This window comes from Squalius cephalus (assembly GCF_949319135.1).
Source record: "Squalius cephalus genome assembly, chromosome: 1".
NCBI classification, from domain to species: domain Eukaryota; kingdom Metazoa; phylum Chordata; class Actinopteri; order Cypriniformes; family Leuciscidae; genus Squalius; species Squalius cephalus.
The window spans coordinates 35,950,750-35,974,845 of record NC_137122.1 but is presented as its reverse complement, the minus strand read 5'-3'; the positions used below and the strand labels follow the sequence as shown (position 1 = coordinate 35,974,845).

Genomic DNA, 24,096 nt, shown 5'->3' with positions numbered 1-24,096 from the left:
AACAACTATTCGAACCATTGCTGTATGATTCTCCACCTGGCCTTCCGCATAATAAACTACAAAAAAAAGACATAAAAGTGACACTGTCTTCATCCTGCCACATTAACGAACAGGCTTTCAAACAATTCTATTCAATTCAATGCATGTTTCATTAAGCTTAACGCTGTTAAACGAACAAAAAGATAAGATTCATCTGCAAAAGACTGTAGCCAGTGTGAAATCAATTTAATCTCTGTTGGACATAAACAAAAAGACAAAAATAAAATGTTACGGTGAGCAAAATGTCAATGGCTATCAGTACAGCTGCATTCCAAGCTGTGTAAAAGTAATTTTTTTGCAACAGGAGAGGGTGAGTCACACTATCAGAGCCATTATACATGGCTTTAGCCAAGACGCTCTGCTTTGCAAAGAGGCCTCTGGACGGCCCTCTCCTCCTGGTGTGTGTCAGAGGGCCAAAGGCAGCGATGAGCGAGAATCACGCCCCCCGCCCCTCCCACCTTGCCAGCGATTGTCTGGCAGAAAGTGATGTTAACGAGCACAACTGATGTGCCTTTTTGGAGTTAGAGTAGGTGTGGATGTGAGGAAATGTTTGTGGTGTATGTGACAAAAGGAGAAAAGAAAACCAAAAACTGTCCATCTCTCAAGTTTTGTGTGACTCTCAAGTGTGTTTAATTGCATTAAGAGGAAGGAGGAAATGAAGTCTCTGTTTCGATTTGATTTGTTGAGGTTGATTTCACATGGTTAGAGGCTGCTGGAGAAGCCCTAGTGCAGATCAGGGCCGTGGTTGGTCTGCTCTTGAGGCGTGTGGAGGGTCTCATCGAGGTACGGCAGACTGCAGGCCGCTTGGGGTGACGCGAGAAAGAGCCTGGGGTGGAGAGGAGAGACAGACACATCAGTTTAGAAGCGCCACATGACACAAAAGCAAACTGCTGCCGAGAATATCTCAGTAGCTTCCGGAGACTTTATTTTAACAGCCCAATAAAAAAAATTTAGGCTGTTCACACAGTCAGTGTTTGGGAGTGACAACTGTTTTTGGCGTGACGTCTTTACGGGCGTCACCAAATCCCTTCTCTAACTCTTGCATAATGCACCACAGCAACCGATAATAATAGTAAATAAAGAAATTGAACTTGAATCAGATACACTACTGTTCAAACGTGGTGCTCAAAAAACATTATCATCAATGTTTAAAATAGTTGTGCAGCATAATATTTAGTTTTTTCAGTATTCTTCGATGAACGTTCAACAGCATTTATTTGAAATATAATTTTTTGGGAACAATATAAATTCCTTTACTGTCAAAAGAAAAAGAAAGGCAGTGTACTTCAAGTCAATAATGTGACATTAGCTGTCAACTGTGGTTCTGTTCATACAGCATATCAACTTAAAAAGCTCTATAAATTTGGTTGTGCCGTACAAATATTTCAGATTGTCCATATTTAAGACAGTATTTGGTTATAGAATATAAAATTCACTTTCTTTCATAAGCTGTGCATGAATGAATCATATTTAACACTCCAAACAGGACTGACAACTATATCATTCTGCTGTGTGAACATAGTATTAGCCATTGTTCCCCTATTCCCATGAGTCATCTCAGTCTATCTCATGGGAATGTGCAGGATACCACTGACTTAAAATCACGGCTCTGAGACCCCCGTTTACAGTCTGGTATAAAGATCAGCATCGTGCACAACCTCAAAGGACCGCCTATTCACATGTCAATCAACCACAGCACTGAAACAAAAGTTTAAAACTTTGCTGATTATATATATGACTTGTCAGCAAAAATAAAAGTGCACTTAAAACATGCACAATACTTTTATTTGATCTTGGTTCAGCCGAGATAGATTTCACTTAATACCAGGTGTAAATTCAGTGCTCAGAATCACCATTTTCAGATTCATGATGTCGTGCTTTCAGCTTCATCATGAATTTTAGCTTTGTGCCCTTAGGATTAAAGGTTGTAATCAGATTTGTTTTCCAGTTTTGCTCAACAATACTAAGCCTGGGTCAATTTAACTATACAGTTCTTACTAGTGATGCACCAAAATGAATTTAACAAAAATTCTGCCAAAAACTGAAACCCAAATTAAAGTTTATTTAATAATAACATTTCTTTAATAAATCAACACTCAACACTGGATACAGCATCTGTCACTCTACAATAAAGAGCGTCAAAACGACATTTGTTTGAATCTTGTTATAAAATTGACCATTCAAAAGCTCTGACTGTTTCACATCAGCAGCAACAAAGCTAGCAATTATTGGATGGTAGGCGTGCTACAATAAGGCTAATTTAGGCTGGTTTAGTGTTTATGCATCAACTAAATAAATAGCTAAATCAATTAAATGACGATCAATTAAAAACGAGAAATCAATATGGTCAACCCCAGCCCAAGATAACATGTTTTCATATTGTAGCTTATCCATGCTGTGTGCACAAGATAATTGAACCATTGTTTTGTTCAACGATTTCAGCCTTCAAAACTGTAAATTAGTTTGGTGCATCGCTAGTTCTTACGGGGTTTAACTATCCGAGTCCTAAATATTTTAGGTAGTCTGGGGGCCATCCTCTGAGCTCCCCCATGGCCTGCCCGAGCAGAGGGCATATGGCAGGAGTGGGGGGAACAAGGTTTATAACACCAAACACAAAGGAGGGGAAAAACAATACACTAGTATTGTTGATTTCCACTGGAGAACACAAATGGCGGGATATTTCACGAATGGGGGAGGGGTGACAGCTAACTGTGTCTTGCATCTTCAGATGCATAAAATCTGAGGTGATTAATTAGGTGGCGATATATTTTTCATGATCCTTCGTCAAATGCATGGCAGTGCAGGGGGCCCACCAGGACTCAGGGGCCAATCATGTGATGGTTGCTCTCAAAAGGGCGGGGGTGAATCCGTCTCTGACGTTACAGAGGGAACAAAAGAGCTGCAGAGGTGAGCCGTTCAGCAAATCTGAGACTACAAGTGAACATTTCATTCAGGGCACAAACAATAAATGAAGTGGTGGCAGTTTTCTGTAAACTGAGGTCATGAGCAGCAGTTTTACACTTTTTTCACAAACAATTGAAAGCAAAAAGGCTTGTAAGTATAAAGCTGCATTGATATGTGGGCACAGGAGGAGCACAGTCCGGATGGTCACACTGCATGCCAGAGACAAGCACTGGGGGTTAAAAGAGAGAGACAGAGAGAGGCATCCACACCCAGGCAACTAGAGGTTACCGACACATCACAGAGTTGAGTGTAGAAACACACAGTCACAGGCAGAGAGCGCTGCACAGCACACAATCAACAGCGCTCTGCTGCATGGCATTTGGGCTTCCTTTCTGCTTCAGCGACTGATTTTTGATCAGCACTCCAAACACCAGATTAAAATAATCAATTATTGGGTTTTCTAAATACAGCTGAGTACATGGTGATCATGTGTAGGCTGCTAGCAGTTGTTCGGGAAAGTGGGGACTTATGGGCTGGTGGGCATACGTGCATATGGGAATTTAGTACTTTTGCACAAAATGAAAGCTCTTATAACTCTTGATCTGATCAAATTTGAGCACCGGGGTACGGAGATATCTCGGCCAGACATTTACGTGACTAAAAGGGAGGATAATAGTGCAATTGCATACTCAAACCCATCAAGAGTTGCAATTATTATGTTTTTTTTAGCAGTTTTTTTCCAGCGGGGAAATATTTCTGGAGCATCAGAGACTGAAGCTTTGGCACATTTTTTGTAAAAAAAATAAGCAACAGCCCAACAGTTCAGTTCAGTTAAAAATGGCTCGGAGGATCACAGTACTGTCCATCTGTGAGTAACGCATCACATCATCTGGTGTTATGAATTACTTTCTCTGCGAGGATTAAAAATACCATTCGAGTCATTAGACTGGGGCGTGAGGTCATAAACTGCTAACCGGGATGAAGCCGGAATCAAGAACGCAAGCATCCCAGCTATGAATACTGGTGGTTTCGGTGTAGAACAGTGATCGCCCACTTTTTCAATGGCCCTGGTCCCAGAAGCATTTTTCCCATTCATTTTCCCTATAGTCATTTCAAACAAACTCCTCAATTGCGAGTCTAAGCTGCAAACCAAACCAATCAACCAGCTTCGAGAAGAACCAGGTCTGCCACGATACAAGATTTTTTACTACACTTTTATCGTGGCCAAAATAAATCACAATAACGATTTTATGGTGATGGCTATACAAATAAAAACAATAATAATACTAACATCCGTCAAAGACATCTTTAACTATTTTCTCTATTTTTTGGCCAATGAATCACACTCAAAATATAAGTGTAAGGAGGTGGAGAGAGAGTTTGTAATGCAAAATGAATGAACAATATAAAACTACTGAGTCATTAAGTATAAAAACAATACTTGGTGAAAGCAAAATACCAAAAAATCCTAAACAATATTTTGTTTGAATAGAAGTCAATGAAGTTATCCTCAGTTATCCTGAAGAAAGCTTTTTTTTGTGCAGAAACTCGAGTGTAATGTCAGAAAGTGACCGTCTGGGTGCTAATCTTCCACAATGTTTGCACAACATTCGTTTGATAATATTCACAAGTGGATCTCAGAACTGATGGTAGATTTATGTTTCTCTATTGAGAAAATGAACAGGGATTTTACTTCTGGTGCCCGAATGTGGCTCATTTTTGAATAACACCATGTTATTTTTCAATGAGACACTTAAACAGCATTTGCTAAAGATCTGCCTGTTTCATCTGAATTACATTTGGGAATGAAGTAGTGAATTCTCTCTTCATTCTGCGTGAGTGATGTGCTGCATAACAGCCGTACAGCAGTGATGTGGGACAGGGAGCATATTACTCAATGCAGGGAAGTGGAGGTCAGGTTTAAAAAAAAAAAAAAAAAAAAAAAGGCATTGTACCCAACTGTCACTCACCCAATGCTGCCTCTCATACCAGAACATGGCGAGCATCTACTTGCCGTGGTGATCATAGGGAATGCTATTCTGAAGTGGGTGGGTGGGTGGAGGGGGGAAACATATTTGTGAAGAAAATCAACAACGTGGTAAAACGCAAAAATGCGGATCATAAAAAACGTTAACATAGCAAATATTCAAATTACCAGAGACTCTATAGACAGAATAGTGACTCTGTGCAGCATGTCAAGAATGTGTGACAAGTTTTAAAAACAACTCTATGCAAATAAGATCTGAAATATGTGGCAGTGGTTGGTTACACAATACAGGGCTCAACAACAAGGATGGCCCAATGGCCCCAGGGCCAGTGCTTGAGTTTCAACCATCCTTGCAATTTTAATTTATGTACGTCAGTTTTGAGGCTTTGCAAATGTAAAATTTTGGTGTTCTGTGATGTTTTGAACAATGTTGTTTTGCAAATTTTACTGATGTCAATATGTCAGCAACGCAGCATTTTTTAAACTGGCAAATTTTTTACTGCATAATTTTCCATAATTTTCAAAAACACATGAAGTTTTAGCAGTACTTTTTTTCTTGTTGTTACATATATAGCTGGGTTAAAAAATCTTATTACAACTAAAAAAAATGTTTGGAAAATTTTTTTTTTCCCTAACAATCATAAAAAAATAAAAAAATAAAAAATAATATTAACTAGTAGAAAAAAAATAGTATTGTTGAGCCCAGCAATATCAATAATAGACACATATTTCATAATTAAAAACAACGTATACAAATAATATTTAATATGATAATACAATTTTGTAGAATGGGAATGAAGATGAATTTCTATTTCCTTAATCTTTAAATCCTAGCAGGTTATTTATCAAGGTAAATTACAGTGTGACTTACTTTTTTGCAGATGTCTTCTACATCTATTCACATAAATGTCTATTTCACTGTTGAACGCAAATTTCTAGATAAGCTATACAGCATACATAGTCCAAAAACACCTCTCAGTGCTTTCATAATAGAGCACTCTTTCATGGCTATCAGTCTCTATCATTATCCCCTTTGCCTCTTTGCTGGAAAACAATTTAGGAGAAGTTTGCTTATAAAGCTCTTCTAACCAAACCGAAGAAATAAAGACAGGGCCATTTAAGAGCAGCAGAGCTGGGGCCAGAGACAGACACTGCAGCCAAACACACAGGCAATGGTGGGTGAGTATTTCATGTCATAAAGTTGGTACCTGTGATGTGGACATGCGCGAGGTGTCCTGTCGGCCAGTTAGATCAGAGGAGGAAATGTTGACAGGGGCTCCACGGTGCAATCTCATACTGACCTTCCTCTCTCGCTCCATTCCTGGCAAAAAGAGAAAAGGAGGAAGACGTGTCATCAAAAGTATGGAAAAAATTGAATAAAACACACATTGGGTCATGTTAACCTAAACAAAATGCCTTCTGTTTTCCAATGTCTGAACCACAAATTACACCAAACTGGAAAAACTGAACTGTGCTGATCTTAAGGCTCCACTGAGAATAAGCCTTATTTGAATTTAAGAAACTGAAGTTTCCTAGGACTCTGGTAATATGTTGGGTTTAAGAGTTTTTGCACCAAACTCCACCAAGCTCTGCTAATTGAGACCATACACTTAAAAGGCTGCTAACTAATGCTAACTAATGCCTACAACAGTGCAAGGGTCACTGTTTAAGTGTCTTGAAGGGAGAAATGTCTGTTTTTGTACCTCCACACTTTGATAAAGCAAACGCTTGTAAATTTAAGTCATGTTTAGCAAACATCCTGCTGAGCGTAGTAGCTTGCAACCCTTTAACCACTTCCTTTCAGCTAAGATGACATCAAATGAGAGGGAAAAAAAGATCGAATCTACTGAAGCCTTATGAAATCTCGCGGACGAGAATTCGCCCGCCAATGGCGTTCAAGCGCGCAAAACCTTTTCCTTCAGCTACAGGAAGACAGCTCGCTGTTGACGTACGCACTCCTCAGGGTCGGAGCCCAAAAGGATTGCCGCTCTCCTGTAACGTTCCGGCGAGTATGACATTTTCTTCAAGATGCCTCCTGGACCGCGGCGCTTCTGCTTGGACGATGCCCTTAAAGAGCAGCGCTGAGCGAGTCTGTCTGAACAAACGACAGGAAACCTTCAGGACAATACTGCGTTGCTTGCCCTGCCTTAGAGCAGCGCTGAGCCGTGGTCTATACCTGCAATGGCCTGCCAGTTTCGTGCTTTCGGTGAGTAATTAACCTCACTTATCTCCTAGTCTTGCTATTGACTATGACGTGGGCTCACAGTTGTCGCCGCTACGGCTGCTGACGCTGTGCTCATGAACATACTGATGTGTTTTTTTGTTGTTTTGTTGTCCTGTATCCTTAAGTGCAACCGGCTACTCCGATCTAACTGCGCATATTCACAGTTGTCGTCGCTAGGGGTGTGACGGTTAGTATATAACCGTGAGACCGACGCAGTGTCAAGAGACCGACTCGAAAGGGAACGTCTCCGGTTACCTAACGTAACCTCGGTACCCTGAGAGGAGGGAACGAGACACTGCGTGCGCTGTCGTGTTACTTATCTCAGAGACTTAGTCGGCTGTGCTCTGCTACAGTGCAAGATTCTGAGGCAATGGCACTCAGCACCGCCCTATATTGCGGTGGAGCCTGCCTCTATTTCGCGCACTTGAACGCCATTGGCAGGTGTATTCTCGCCCACAAGATTTCATAAATCTTCAGTAGATTCGAAGGAGCAGGGATAAACCCGCAGTGCCACCTAATGGTGACGCAGTGTCTCATTCCCTCCTCTCAGGGAACTAAGGTTACGTTAGGTAACCGGAGATGTTTTCTCCAAATCAAAACAATCCTCATGCACAAAAGGACAAAAAAACAAGCACCAACAGACAACAGTGGACGTCTTACCTGTGTGTGAGGTTGGCGTGAGGGGTGTGGGAGGTGCTACTTCTTGCGTGCCTCTGGGTCTGCCTGAGCTGGAAGGCATCATGCCACGGGCAGCAGGATTCCGCCCATGCCGCAATCTTTCCTCTCGATCCCTCCGCTCTCTCTCCGGATCTTCTGCCGCTCTGTTTGCACCCTGAACAGCACAACACAAAGCATTAAGTCAAAAAGTCCACAATAAAAACCAAGAACAATTTAAGAAATACAGCAACCATGCGGAGACAACCCATTTGACACTCACAAATTTGAGCATATTCCAGTCAAACACGTAGTCGTATGAAAAGCCTTGCCGGTGGAAAAGGTTCCTGAAGAGCTGTCTCAGGTAAGAGTAGTCGGGCTTGTCGTCAAAGCGAAGGGATCGGCAAAAGTTGAGGTATGTGGCAAACTCAGCTGGAAACAAACAAAAGGCAAATGTAATAAAAAAAAAAAAGATTTGAGGTCAACTACACTTTTTCCAAATTTTTAAATAAAGAGGTATTTTTCAATGTTGAAAACAATTGTGCTGCTTAATATTTCTGTGGAAATCGTGATTTTTTTCAGGACTCTTTGTTGAAAAGAAAGTTCAAAAGAACAGTATTTATTTGAAACAGGAATCTTATATAACATAAGCTTATAACATATTTAAAACCTTATATGTATAAGCAGAAGCTTACATGGGTATCCTTTGCACAGGACTTCAATAGGAGTGGACATTTTCTTCTCACTGATTCGCTCATACTTCTGTCTCTTTGTGGCAGCCTTTAGACCCTGCCATGGCAGAGAGCCCAGGTTGAAGTACATGAGCACATAGCCAAGAGACTCCAAGTCATCTCGTCTGGATTGCTCTGTGAAAGAAAACACCCATAAACACTATGTCATTAAGATGGCCTGACCATAACAGGTGAAGTGGCTTGATCGTAAATGTTAGGGTGATGACAGGTCAGGTCTGAATGTACAGGAGGTTTCAATAAGATATTACAATATTATTTTAACTTTTTTCAAAAGGCATATTAGGGTACCTATTCCCAAGTGGGTGTTGATGGAAGCGTAGCGAGCAGTGCCAGTCAAGTTTTTGTTTTCGCGGTAAGGGATGTGCTGGTGGGTGCGAGCATCTCTGTACTTCTTGGCCAGGCCAAAGTCAATGATGTAAACAAGGTTGCCCTTCTTCCCCAGGCCCATAAGGAAGTTGTCAGGCTTGACGTCTCTGTGGATGAAGTTCTTGGAGTGGATGTATTCGATACGGCTGATCTGATGACAGAACAGAGGACAGGTTTAGCAAGTCGAATGACTGAATGAGAGACTTCATGCAAACCTAGCACACCAATTCAAATAAAGCCAATGAAGGCATGACAACTGCTGAACAAGCAGCCCTTTCACATTATGCCTCTTGGCACTTAATACTCAGTCAAACACAAAGTGAAAGAGGACACTGGTTGTCTATGTAAAACAGCTGAAAGGATGACAGTAAAGCTTGTTGTGTCATCAGGACGCCACTTCCTGGAGTCATTATCCCATTTTGGGTGTCCTATAACAAGAGATAGGTAGGGTGGAGAGGACGACGGTTATGGTAATAGGGATGTTGCGATAACCGCAATATTGTAGTACCGCGCTACTGACAAGCCAACCGCAGAGGAATGCAAGTAACCACAGCAACCGCGATATTCGCGTTTTCTTTTTTCATAAGGCTATACCCTTCTTGTTTTGAACTTCGTGTGCGTTGAATGTTAAATAAGTTAATAATGATAACAAGACTGTTTATCATGGTGACTTGTACAGAGGCTTCGTGGATTTGCACTTAAGCCTAAACAGACAGTGAATGAGAGAGATCCACTGAGCGTATGCGATTACCTGTGTCTGGCTTTGGGGTCAAGTCATATATATTCATTAAAAAGGTTGCCGTGTCCAAGGAAAGCGAAATATCGTAACGGCCTTTTAACGTTTAAGGGTATTTACCATAAATGGCGCCTTTCAATGCGCAGAGACGCTGTTTAGTTTCGGTTACATTAGTTACTGAAAATGTCCTCGATTTTGTGCATGCTAAAAACATCGTAACACTTATTTATATAGCAACAAATAAATATAAATAAATCCAAATAAATGGCGATAATACCGCCTATCGCGCTATTGAGCCACTCAAAATTACCACAAGGGGAAATTCCTTCACCTCAACAGCCCTATATGGTGATCCCGTCTACATACAGCCTTACCATCTGGTCAGCCAGCAGAAGAACAGTCTTTAGGCTGAACTTGCGAGAACAGAAATTAAAGAGATCCTCCAAACTGGGTCCCAGCAGCTCCATCACCATCACATTGTAATCTCCTTCTGCTCCACACCATTTGATAGTTGGAATACCGACTGTTGAAGAAACAATTACCATTAGTACAGAAGATTTTTTCCTTCAAAAAGGGAATCTAATGTGGTTTATGAAGAAAATCCTAGCCAACCAAAATTATCTTGAAAGTTTAGATTACTGAATAGATGGGACTAATATGTACTTTAACTAATATGTACCTGTATCTTTGAAGGACTGACAGACAGAATCTGAAGGTGACCTACAACATTATAGGTGGGGGGGTTGGGAGCACATTTGTTTCAGTAGGACAGTGATGTGATAAAAAACCCAAGCAGAGCTTTAGCTTGAATAAACCAGCGGTGCTGTTTGGTCACCCTCAGAAAGGGCTCTAACTCATCAGCTATAAAGCATCAACCATCTCTAGAAGACCTTGAAGTGATTCACGAAAAGATATAGGCTGCCGTGGAAGGACAGCTAATACCCAATTAGATCACTTCAAGAGCATTTTGGTGCCCCCTCTCACAGTTCACCCACATGTGAACCAGAAAAGGCAGCTGTCACAACACCATAACATAATTTGAATAGGGGTGGGGGGAAAAAAAATCGATTCTTAGATGCATCGCGATGCGACATGGACGATTCTGAATTGATGCACAAATGTCAAAAATTGATTTTCTAAATGTTCTTTTTCCACAAAAGGCGGAACTCTGTAGTGCGGAAGTGCAGTGCCCCGACAGTCTGTGGTGTGCGCATAACAGAGACACATGATGGCTGAGTGCAAAATCCGAACTCATAAATCCGAACAAAGACATCTCTTTGTTAAAAGCTGTTGTGGACTATTTTGTATTTTGTATGAGAGCTGCTTTCTGTATTTAGTTTTCACATCAATATGCTGTAAACAGATCTGCTATTCGTAGGTTTACTATACTGCCCTCCAGTCACAGTGTGTGCAATGCCAGTCACAAAAAGTAACATTTTGACTGTGCTCTCTGCAGATGTTCATTTACTTTTTTTGTATGCTGTTTTTGATTTTGGTATACAGCAACAATTTCAAGTGATAAGTATTATACTCTTTATTATTTATTTGTGTATAAGAGCAGCTTTGTATGCAACTAATTTTTCAGAATATGCGTAAGTCCACAAGCATTATGTTTGTTTGAGAGCTGCTGGTACATCATTCTATATTTTTTTGTATGAAAGCTGTTTGTGATTTTGCAAAAGCAAAAAAAATTTTTTGTCTGAAGGATTATATTGCTCATTGCACATAACAGGAGGATGTTGGATAGAAGTCTATTATTTTATGTTAGAGATTCAGAATATGTTGAAGTTTGTATTCATTTACTACAAGTATGCTGCTAGTACAGGTTCACACTTTTCCTGTTGGTTCTTTGCAATGTTGGGACATATGCTGGCAACTATGCTGGCAAATGTAACCTTACAGTTGACTTGCCAAATCCCTTCCATTTGTTTTATTAATAAAATGTATGGAAAGTAAATTATTTATGGGTCATAAATACTTTGCTTTAAAAGTGCTAAGTAGTCACACACAAAAAAGAAAAGATGCATCGATAATCGTTTTAGCATCGCAGCCCTCTGAATCGTAATCGAATCGTGAGGTGCCTAGAGATTCCCACCCCTAAATTTGAATGTGTACTGATACAATGTTGAATACACATTATCTTCTAGTTAAACAAGCAAGCTCCAATTACAAGCTTTAACAAAACTTGATATCAAACTTTATATATTTGTTTACAAGTTGTAAAATACAGTTTCTAGCAAACCACAGATGTGTGCCATCAGTTAGTTAGTTTGTTTGTTTGTTTATAGTTTAATGCCATGCCAGCTACCTCGGCTATATTCATGGCGAGAAAGAGATTAAAAAAGAACGATTAAAATAGGCAATTAAAAAGGTAGATCTGGTCTTACTTAAAAATATTTTCATAAGAGTCAACTGAAAAAGAAATTCTTACAGAGTTCAAACTATCCAATTATTACTGAAGCATATTTTGATGGGAATATGGCACGTCCCCTGGCACGAGGGGAATAAAGGAGGATATTCACCCATTAACAGAAACATAAGAGTTAGTGTGGAGTGCCCTATTCGACAGCATGTATAGGTAATATGATTTGTGTCCCATCAGAAAACCAGACAGTCTAGATTTTCTAGTGTTGTTCATATATATACACTCATGATTCACGAGGAGAGGATGAGACAGAGGGTTCAGCAGCATTCTGGAAGGTCAGAGTTCTCTCAGCAGCTGCTGTCGTGTCTACCGTCATGTGTGCCCTGAGCCTGGCCACTGCCTTCACCAGCACAGAGATTTTGCTGTTCAGCACTTTGCAGAAAACATCTTCCAGGTCAGCTATTCCTGCGCAAACTCAGGAGGTTAAATATATCTCCTGGTCTGAGCCGTCCAGCGCGCCTTTCCATTCTCATGTCAGGACAGCTCTGACACAGTCTATATTAATAGGAATTAAAATAGAAAAATGCTGAGCCTAATGCTTCTCCATGTATGGACTCGTAGAGTGCAATTGTGATATTAAAACATCCAGAAATAAAAATGAATAAATAAATAACATAGAAGACAAGGACTTCTTTCTCCCTAAAAAATGCATATACAAATGCGTGCAGATACCCACACCTTTTTTCAGTGTAAAGTTGTCAGTGTGTATGTCTGTTCATGCTATGCTAAATAAGGCTGGGAGTGGTGAAAGAGACCCAGTTAGGAGATGGAATGCACAGGGCGGCCCCTCCCGCCTGAACCCACTCCCCTGCGCACGCACCATCTGGCCTGGGGTCCATGTGATCACAGAGAACACAAGCGCTGAGAGGGAAGCTCACTCAGAATGTCTGTTGTGGCACGGATGTCATCACAAAGTTTGGGCGCTGCGGAGCGGACGTCATGCATGCTCAGTCATGCTGAGAGCGAGCAGACAGACTCGAGTGTGTTTGAAAGCGAACGCAATAGACGGCACACTTTTGCTGCTGGCACCATAAAATACCCCCGCCAGGACTGTCATCCGTCTATCTAGAATAAGCAATCGGGGCAAACCCAGCTGGAACCGGGGCGGGGGGTGGGGTGTATCCTTCAGGCATCTCATGTATATTCATAAACCATCATTGTACATTGCAACAGAAGCATAAATGTCAAGAAAAAAAATATTTTTGTGCCTACGCACGATATGGATGCACAACCACAAAAAGGGCCACAAATTACGTACTTCCTCACAAGGCTAAATGTTGAGCCAATGAGAAAACGATTCATGGTGTTGACAGAACGCTGTGAGTAGTTTGAGATCTGATAATGCTACTCTCAGCGAAGAAGGATGTGTTGACTCACTGACTGATGAGGCAAGGGGAATTGGTCACGATTGGTTTGCCACCCACTGTTGCCAAAGTATTTTCTAACACCATCTAAGAAATGGAGATCCTGTGAACTAGCCTACACCTTACTTTCAGAGAACCCTCTTACTCAAACAAAATTACTAAAGAGGCCAACAAAAGAACTCTATTAAGCCAGCATAAAATGGTCGTTGTTCATGAAGGCTTTTAGCAGCTGATATTACTTGCACCAAATCAGCATATTAGAATGATTTTATCCAATAAACGCTTTGGTGAGCATCAATTTAAAAATCTTATTGACCCCAAATATTTGAACTGTAGTGTATGAATTTTTATATTTGCTAGAAATAATCATTTTTGTCCTGGTATTCATCATGAAAACGGTCTTGACAAAAAAAAAATTTCCCTACTGCTACAATGTAACTGCTATAATGTGTTTGGTTTGTAGTTTAACACATTCTTGATGTTTTCAAGACTTATACAATTTCAACAAACCCTCTTCTATCACAGCCAACTAGATAATACCTTGGTGACAAAGCAGCACATTTTGCAAACAAAAATCTAGAATAAAACTCAGAAAAACAAACGTTTAATTGTGCATGGCATAAAAAAAAAAGTAATGTACATCATTGATGAATGTAAGAATTCCAGTGGCAAAGAAGCACTGTCCCAAAAAGGGAATTAAAACTTTGTCAGCTGGCCTGACACTATTTTACAAAACAATAAAATGACCTTTCAATATTCAGTGTGATGACAAAACCTGCAAGTAAATTGTAACTTGATACCTAATGGTTTAATAAATATTTCATTTTGAAGAGTTTTATTTGTCTACAGGCTCTTATGTATGTGTCAGCAGTGTGAGGTGTGTACATGTGACTCATAGTTGTGTATAAACGGAGAAGCCGGATGGAGACCACGAGGAGCCGCTGACTGAGTGTGGAAACACATACCGCCTCCTTGCATCATTTTGTAGATCTTGCTCTCGATGTGCAGCTGTGGGTGCTTCGTTTTCACACATTCTAGCTTGATGGCTACTTCTTCCCCCACGGAGATGTCTGTGCCTGAAGATCAGAAAAGACAGGATTACACTATACGTCACCAAACAGAAAAGCAAAAGACTGATAGTGGATGGAGAAACAACCAAATTGCTTGATATGTCTACAGTAGGGAGCTTTAACATAACATATCTGCTCATGTACCTGTGACGTACAATACACGCATACCCGAGGGTGAGAAGAATAAATCCACTCAACTAGAGAGGCTTTGCGATGTCTTAATAAGCATTAGCTTCCAGTATATTATGAGTCATTGGGACACAATTAAATATAACCAAAAAATATAATGAATATGCAGGCCCACTATGATTAAAACAAGTCTGCATATCTAAGGTTGACTCACACACACACATCTTTCCAGCGTGAGGGAGTGGGAATTATCTACGCGTACTGCTATACCACCTCCTTTCCGCCCCACCATCTGCCTCAACTCAACATCCTGAGCAGAGGATGCTGAAAATCATCCACCTTCATCTGCTGTAACAAGACACCCAAAACAAAACAGATAAGGAGAATGACAACACTGGCATTTCCAATGACTAGGCTAGTATGTGTTGTGCCTGATGGACATGACACAAAAAGCAGGATGAATAAGTTGGTTTAAAAAAACAACAACATTGCTAACTTCCCTTCCCTCTTACTCAAGAGTCCGGGAACTGACATGCTCAACCACTCTGTTACATGCCCAATTTCCACAAAACAGGGAGCCGCTACTCTATCTGAAACAGTTTCCACAGGAAATGTGGTTCTGAACTGGAAAAAGGTCCCCTAAAACCTACTAACCACTGATGTCAGATGCAGGTCTACAACAAAACAGCAAATATCATGTGAATAAATTGATATACATTTTTTACAATGTTTTATAAATATATCAGGCTGAATGATAAATCAACTAAACTGAAATCGTTATATTGTGACATGCAGCTATAAATTCTGCAATTTAGCCTAATGAATAAATATATGAGCTGCACATTTCAGAGTGAAGAGTGGCACTGCGTTCATTTACACACATGCAGCTCATGATTACGGTTTTCAGTCTCAGAGTAATTCGTATACAATAAATAATTACAAAATTATAAAAGCCTACACAAAACTGTTTTCTGTTTTCTTCTGTCACGTCAAACTAGTATACTACTAACAATTGTTTGCGTTTAGGCTTGTTATACTACTGGTTATGAGGGACAATATGATATGATAAGGTATGATATGATATGGTATGATATTTTATGTCAAATTAAAGGAGAAACATTATGAATAAAAGTTACTTGACCTGAGAAGAGAATATGTAAGAAATAATTGACGACGGGCCGTTGAATCATTAGAAAAATAATGCACACCCGAGGTGGTAATGCGGCCACGATGCAGAGCCCTAACTCAGGGAGTACGTTAACTGAAATAATTGAGAATCTCACCTGAAATATAATCAAAGACCTATTCAGGCAAGTCATTTCACTCTGAGATCATATTTCTAACACCTTTAGGGCAGCTGTTTCAGTCATGCAAGTGCAGCTCCAACCTCTTTAAACTGGGAAACATCAAATTCTCCAAAGCTGTTGTTCACTAAGCTAAGCTTATGATTAAATTTCATATTTGAAATGATCAATGAAATCTGACAACTGACTATTATAAATGTTGTTTAAAAACGCTCAAATCATGACAAAAAACTGAATTATTGAGGTTGGACCAGCCAATGTTGTCCTAGGTCCAAGTCCTAAGCAAGCGTCTCAGAACACTGTTTGTTTCTGTAGCAGCCGGAGCTTCTAACAGCAGCTGCAGTGATGCAACGACTTCGCTTTACCAATTGGCGATTGGCTCTTTTACTTAGAAGGCGGGACCTATTCCACCATATTGCATGTTGCACTTTCTCCCATCTCCCATTGCCGCCAAAGCCAGCAAATTTTTGCCCAAGCAATGTGAAAAAAAAGACAAGGATGTGAAAAAAGGATTGCGTTTTTAAACATTTATGATCCAGCCCTCGTGTTTTGCTTGTATGTAGAGCTGTCACTGTACTGTAATGATAAAGTCAGGTATGTAAAATCTTTGAAGTGACTCCCATGAGTGCAGAATTGTGACATAAGTCGCATGAATGACTGCTCAGACTGCGGTCACACTGCAAGACATCTGACCTGTATCGGATTTAGTACCACAGATGTAAGTGACACAAATCAGAATAGAAAAGATCAGATTCCATGTGGTTTGTGCTGTTCACACTGTCATTAAAAAAACAGATCTGAGTCACATGTGAGCAAAATAAAAATCGGTTTTGGGCCACATTTGCCTGCAATTTGAACGTAGCCATAGAAAACAATTTATTCGAATATTAAAGATATGGTGCAGCGCTGCGCTTCTCTTTGCGACCCCTTAAGATTGAGTCATGACATTTTGATTAAAAATTACAAGGTCAAAAATATACAAACATTGCATGGATGAATTGTTCACAATAAAATCTATAACATGCATTTAGAAAATAGACCTTATGCCTTTTGGTAGAGAAAGATGCACCACAGCACAAATAAATGAAGGCATCGCTATTATCCAAAAGCGACACTGTCACTATTCTACATGTCACCTCAAAAATTCACCAACACAGCTTAAAATCTAAACAAATCCCTGTGCGGTTGGGATATTTTAAAAGGTTCTTGCCAGGATTTACAGCTGTTTGTCAGTGTGCAAGGCTACTCACACCAGCCCAATTTCCATCTAAATTGAACTGAGTCCATTGTTGGGGATGGCGAGATTTTCCCGTCACACACCAGCGAGACCAGGCTACACAGCTCCAATCACCCTGCCTTTTTTAGCCTCGCATAACGAGTGCATTCACAGGGAAAGACAAACAGCTACACATTAGACACATATTACTACTATAATGAACATGAGCAAAGCCTGGACACATGATCAGACTTATCACAACAAGCAAAGTCCATTCTCTGAGACAGCCAACGGCCCATGCAAACAAACAAGGATCAATTTAACCAGTTTCCTCAAAAAAACTAAATTAACTAAGTCCATAATTTCTGAAAACGTGTTTGTTTTATTTGAGACAGTCAAGACTAAGGTGAATGGTGCTTTAGCCTACATTGTGCATTTCTCTGTAAAATATCTCCCCTGGATCTTTATGATTTCATGCCTCCATGAATGTGACACCACCACTACTGGTGAATATCAAAGACTGCAAAGATATGTACAGTGGAATTTGATTTGCCTGGGCACATATAGAGGAGAGAATGTTCTTCCGCCCCTATACTGATAGCACAGGGGATATGTTCAGACACATCCGCTTAATACATCAGTAAACACTACAGGAGCCCATCCTTAACATAGATGTCGAAGTTCACATGGTTCAACAGCAAATGACAAGTCTTCAACGGCACGCCCATGGTGATTTTCAAGTGACTGCATATCAATCATGGTTTAGAGCTCTTGAGCCTTCCCTTTACATCTGCTTGCACACTCAGGGTTCCAGACTGCATTTTTGAGAATGTGCGAGTTAGAATTTGATGTGGTCTGTGTCCGCAACTGCTGCAGTCCATAACTTTTTGTGTTCAAAATGGAAGAAATGTACATAATGAACAAGTAGGCTACATCATTAATCTATTTTCCAAACTGTGTTTTTTGTCTTATCCTGAATCACTACGGTACGCCTATAATAAGTGTTTATATTTTGAGTATTTTAGACCAGGGTCGGCTCGGCTGCGGAGTAGCCCAGTACCTGCGTGACTCGTCATAGACATTAACAGAGAGAAGTAGCTCCGGCTACAATGTTCTTCCGCCAAGACACATGCAGTTCTGTTTATTAACCGCTAGAGAGCAAACGTACATGCGCATTGCACACTGATGATGAAACGCGCCAATGGACTATATGCACGTTCTTTTAAACTTCCATATAAGCCAGCTGGAAAACCTGTGAAATGTCACTTGCTGGTGTGTTGGTATCTTCAATGTCCTGAATGTCGTGTTTCTTATTCCAACGTTCACATTAGCTTCAAGTCTTGACTGCAAACAATAAAACTGCTTTATTGGCAAATTAGGTAGGCCTAAGTGTGATAATGGTATTAAAATATAAATATAACATCAAAGTCAACCATTGATGGTTTTGTGTGGATGTAGGCTACAGTGAGTACAGAATGTTCACCGGAAATGACCGAGCTGTCTTATTGAAAACCAGGAAGTAACTGTGCATATAGTCCATTAGGAATTCAGGGAATTTAGGAATTAAGTCATATAAAAATGAAAAGATTGAGACAACTATTCATCAGCATGCATTGATTAATCCTATGTTGTAGCGGGAAAAAAAGGTGCGACCAAATAATGTGCTGCTGTGACCAATTGAGAAAGTTGGTCACAACCAGTGCAACCAGTGGAAAAGTTAGACTGGAGCCCTGACACCGGTTCCTTCATAAGACTCTCTGTGCAATAATTTCCTGGGGAAGCCTTCCATGATGTATTCTTGGAGATCAATAAAATTCAGCCGTCCCCCCACTGCAGGCAGCTGGCATGTTTCTCAACCCCTGTCCCGCACACCAGGCCCACGGCCCTCCAGAGGGATTAAAGGTTCGGCCTGAGCCTGTCTGGAGAACAAATTGGTTGCACTCATCTCATTCATGTGCATATGCTCACATCATTTTTCGTGACCACACGCTTGTTGGTTTGTGCAGTGCGGAGACAGATGGATACTTGTGTTGCAGCGCTGAGATTCAATTCATTAGCGAGAGATCTGCTAAATAAGCATCTTAAATGGTAAATGAGAGAACAGCATGTTAAAACTGTGTGGATCTAATACCTGTTCAGCTACACAAAAAGAGAGTCTAAGAACAAAGAGATTTATGATATTATCTATCAAACAGCATGTGGGAAAATGCTCTATGGGGTTAAACCTAGCAACAAATTCAGTCCTTTTTTTAAATGCTATGAGTATGACCGATAATTGATAAATGGCAGATATTAAAATTCTAAACATTTTGTCTCTATAAATTAAAAATGAAACACTAAAAACAGCAAGTAAATTTGGCGTTAGATGGCAGCAAAATGTAATCCATATTTATATTATTATTCAAAAGTTTGGGGTCGGGTAAAGTTTTTTTTAATTTAACAACTTTTCTATTGCAATACATTTTAAACTAATTTCTTCATGTGATGTCAAAGCTGAATTTTCAGCACCATTACTCCAGTCTTCAGTGTCACATGATCCTTCAATTTTTTTATGCGATTTGATGCTCAAGAAACATTCACAATTATCAATGTTGAAAACAGTTTTGCTGCTTAATTTTTTGGGGAAACTGATTTAGCCTTATTTTATAAGATTAAAAGAACAGCATTCATTTGACAATATGTGATATCTTAAATTGTCACTTTTGATCAATTTAATGCATCCTTGTTAAATAAAAGTATTCATTTCTTTCAAAAACACCCCAAAACTTTGAATAGTGTCATTACGTATACTACATATATGAACTTAATTTTTAGCAATAACAAATAAGCATAAGTGTTCCACTTGGCCAGTATTCACCCTGAACTTATTTAACATTAATTTCACTAATTTTCTCCTATTTTTACAAATAAATGTCCAATACTGACAAAAACACTCAAATATGATCTGATAAACAGTATTGTTGAGTATGTGCAGTCCTAAGAGGTTAGTTACTCGAGATAAAGTAAACAATGCACATAGTGCCAATAAAAACACTCTTGGCTGCATGATTTAACAAGCCACAAGACAGCTCCATGTTTTCATGAGAGCTCTGTGAGTATTTCACCCTCTCTGGTTCATGTAGGCAGGCCAATGCTGTACTTTTTTAGAGGCTTGGTAGAGTGAGAGCATGTGTTGTTGATCAGGTCGGTCTGGCCTCCTTCAGCCCCAGCTGGAGTTCATCAGGCTCTGCCTCCCCAGGTCCAGGTGTGGGGATATTGGGAGTCTTTACATAAGCCCCTTAGCGAGTACATGGACACGACTGTTTCCACTACACCAGCTGAATCACCACTGTTGCGTAACATTTAGGCACTTTGCAATTCACACACTTGGATTGTACTGTTGACCATTAATGCCAAACCGACATGTACAAGATGTGTAACATAACTCTAGAGTCCACAACCGCTCTGATCCTGCCATCCTGCAGCAAACAGAAACAAAGAGCCCAGTCTGTATGTAAACAACAGGCACACAACAATCAGCTGATCTACTTTGTCTGCAAACCTCAATCTACTTCCGCAAACAAAAACAAAAACTACCAAGTGTTGGGTAATTTCGCAAGAACATACTGGACGGCTTATGTATTCAGATTTGGGATCTTGCTTTGGAACTAACGGTTGTTTTTTTAGGCCGTTTCTGGAAAGGAGTACAGAGTGGAGGCGTGGAGTATTCCTCCACCAAAGTACTGCAGAGAGCATATCATAAACACAACTCTGTCCAGCAAATGAGATCATTGCGCACAACTCCAACTGTGAAACAAAAACGAAGGAGTTGTGCAAGAGAACAAAGCTCATCACACCACAAGGAAACATATGCATCCCATATCGCAATGAGTAGTTTATAAAACTTTGCGTCAGAAGTCAAACCATGAAGGCCTGGGCAGAATGCTTCAAAAGGAACCGAACAACACAAAGACTGCTATGTCCAGAACCATGTATAACCGGCAGCCTTCAATATCTTTATTGTGGTGACGTAAGAACTTACAAGAAATGTACATGTACATACAGGGTAATACAACAATACTCCCAAAACCAATGACGAAAGCAAACATTACATAATCAGCGCTTTTCACGACACAAAGTGGAAGTTAAGTTGAAACTTGCACACTAAGGGAACTTGCCAGCTAGTTCAAGTTGAGCATAACAGACCTTTTATAAAGGTTCTTATAACTGAAGACCTCTACCAACATGTAGAAACAACTCAGAAGTTGCAAAGCTCTGATCAGACAGCATGCAATACAAATGCTGCAAGTGTTTACTTGTGACAAAGTACTTCACTTCCTCTTCTCTGTCAGTCATTGCATTGTTACTCCTGACAAACCAGTAAGATATAACAAATATACTGTATATTCTAGACTCTACAGTGTAGCAAAGTCAATAAAAGGGACACATCAATAATATTAGACGTTTAAGACACAAAACACAGGCTAAACTCGCCATTAGATTGTCTTTGACAGGATATGCTGGGACATTTAACGACATTTTAAACGCTTCAACACAACTTCCACACAAATTATACAAAAATAATGACATTAAAAATGCACTCGACAGGTCAGCAACCCAAATGCATAACCGTGTATTACAAATGGCAAAGCACTAAAGCTGTGTATATATATATATATATATATATATATATATATATATATATATATATATATAAAACTGATCTGAGACCTACAGTCTGCTCAATGTTCACCGAGCACAGCAGGTTCTTGACAATAATATCTGACAATATGTAACATTAGTCCATGTAACGTTAGACTGCCTAATTCTGTATTTTCACTCAAGAAAAGCTTAATGGTGTCACGTAATGTTCATAACAATATACAATCAAATACGGGCCTGGTGTCTTTTTAAACTGATCTCCAGTTAACTGACCTTTTAAACTAACGTTAGCTGACTACCCATCAGAATAGCAATGGTTAGTGGGGGTTTTCAAGCTACACTGAATAGGACCTTCAAGAGCAGCTGACTGGGGGGACACTGGCGATCGAGTTGACGTTTCAAAACAAAATATGATGTTTACCTTGATTACACTGACAAATAATACCGACTATCTCGATAAATGAAAAAAGAAATACACAATTGCTTACCCAAATAAATGTCACCAAAGGATCCAGAGCCAATTTTCCTTCCCAGTCTGTATCGGTTTCCTACTCTCAATTCCATGATAAATGGCTATATTTCAAAGCTAGCGATAAAGCTAGCTTTAACGGGAATAATTTAAATGATATCTGTTCGGAGAGCTTGATAAAAGAAACGAAAATCCGCTCTTTGTTATCCGTCTATTCTTCAGTGTCTTCCAGCCAGAATCCCCCAGCTAGCTTGCTAATTCCCTTCACAGTAAAGCTACCCGATTTTCACCAGTCGTTTTCTAACATTCCGAATCGGTGACTATCGAAATATTAGGCTCATTAAAAAGAGTAAAGTGTGAACTTTATGCTCTGGCAATTTTCACCCTGAAAATAGTTTGTTTAAAAAAGGATGAAGTCGGATTTTGAGAACGACTCCCTTCCTGTTCTGCTGGCCCCGGATCTACCATCGACTCTCTCTGTCTCTCTCTGTGTGTGTGTGTGTGTGTGTGTGTATCTTCTACAACAGAAGCTCCTCCATCAGCTGAATAATCCAGCGGGTCGCAGGGACGTCACTTCCCGTAGCAACAACGGCCCACTGGAAAATCTCGGGTTTAGAAAACCAAACCAAAGTTTCTGTTGTTAAATCTGTCAACATTTCGAGACATTCATGACCATAGCGTCAGTTATATATTAGATGTTTATTTTAAGTTGGTGTATGTCTATGGGTAAAAGCGTTTTATTAGACGATGCACCGCCTCGGGGATGTAAATAAATGCGTTTTAAATACATTTATGTATTGTAGTCAATGTATTTGTCATTCCTGAATTACATTTATAAACTAGTTTTTCAGTTGTAGCCTTTTATTTTTTAAGTCTTTGTTAAATATGGTAAAAGTCCGGTTACATCTATGGCTGTTTACTGTGTGTGTTCATCTTGATGTTTCAGGAAGATATATACCTTGCAAAACCAGTTTGCAAAGTTGAAACTGATGCTAAACACATAACTGACATCTTATTTTCATTCATGTCATGAAAGGTCTTCAGGTGGCGATAACAGATAATAGGTTCACAGTAGATCCTGTTGAATATTGATTGGGTTTAAAGTTGTTTATTTCCTTGAAGAGCAACGGTTTGTTACAGTTGACTTGTTTCATGCAGTAATGAAACAAGCCCTGAAAATCATTAACTGCATTATTAAAACCAAACCGTTTCTGATTGTCACAAATAGGCCTATCATTGAAACTTCACATGATTTGAAATATACAAGCAAAACATTGATGTGCAAACTTGTCCTGAAAGTTGCAAAGAAACCAGCAAGACCATACTCTAAAACATTATGATAATCGTATACTGAATATGTTGACTTTATGTGATCTAGCACCTGTACAATCACATGAAGCAGATGATTTACTAATATCAACATGAACCCTGTGCCCGCTGATAAAAAAAACAATTACATTTACTTAAATTGCAGGTTATATTTAATCGGCTTATTTGAGTTCAAATCTAAGCTTTATGTAATTCATATTTCATAAAGTCATGTTTAGAGATGCTGTACAATGTGACAAGCTGCCAAAATGTGTTGGGTAAAAGAATATAATACTTTTTCAAAACAACAAATAAAAAACACTTAGGCAGTTAGTCTTGAAAAACAACTTTTTCCAGTAGTTTGAGCCCTCCTTCTGAAACATGATAACGCCCACAGAAGCTGGTGTTGTGTTCAGTGGACCGTGATTGGTCAGAGCACAGCCAACGCTCGAGGCTGACTGGAGGAAAGTCACATGACTGGATTACTCCGCTTTCCGTTGCATGTGTT

The 24,096-nt window shown here is 39.7% G+C and overlaps 1 protein-coding gene across 2 annotated transcripts; it reads right to left on the bottom strand.

Annotated features, from left to right (window-relative positions):
* Positions 1–712: 712 nt before the first annotated feature.
* csnk1da (casein kinase 1, delta a) lies at positions 713–22,802 on the bottom strand. 2 transcript variants are annotated; one of them, XM_079894414.1, is made up of 10 exons: positions 22,300–22,802; positions 14,417–14,527; positions 10,037–10,185; positions 8,849–9,077; positions 8,504–8,674; positions 8,092–8,240; positions 7,815–7,986; positions 6,139–6,251; positions 4,914–4,982; positions 713–865 (listed from the first exon to the last, which is right to left on the bottom strand). In XM_079894414.1, the coding sequence occupies exons 1-9, from the start codon at positions 22,373–22,375 to the stop codon at positions 4,950–4,952; spliced, it is 1,203 nt and encodes a 400-aa protein (XP_079750540.1). In that variant the 5' UTR covers positions 22,376–22,802; the 3' UTR covers positions 713–865; positions 4,914–4,949. The 2 variants fall into 2 exon arrangements, with proteins under 2 accessions (XP_079750540.1, XP_079750539.1); XM_079894413.1 differs by lacking the exon at positions 4,914–4,982.
* Between the last annotated feature and the right edge of the window lie 1,294 nt (positions 22,803–24,096).

What these genes read in the sequence shown, in the direction of transcription:
- csnk1da (XM_079894413.1), bottom strand. Translation starts at nt 22,375, where the DNA reads ATGGAATTGAGAGTAGGAAACCGATACAGACTGGGAAGGAAAATTGGC. An exon ending in CAACACCCACTTGGGAATAG is followed by an intron (nt 8,675 to 8,848) that starts GTACCCTAATAT and finishes TTTCTTTCACAG; the next exon opens with AGCAATCCAGACGAGATGAC. An exon ending in CACGCCAACCTCACACACAG is followed by an intron (nt 6,252 to 7,814) that starts GTAAGACGTCCA and finishes TCTTTTTGCCAG; the next exon opens with GAATGGAGCGAGAGAGGAAG.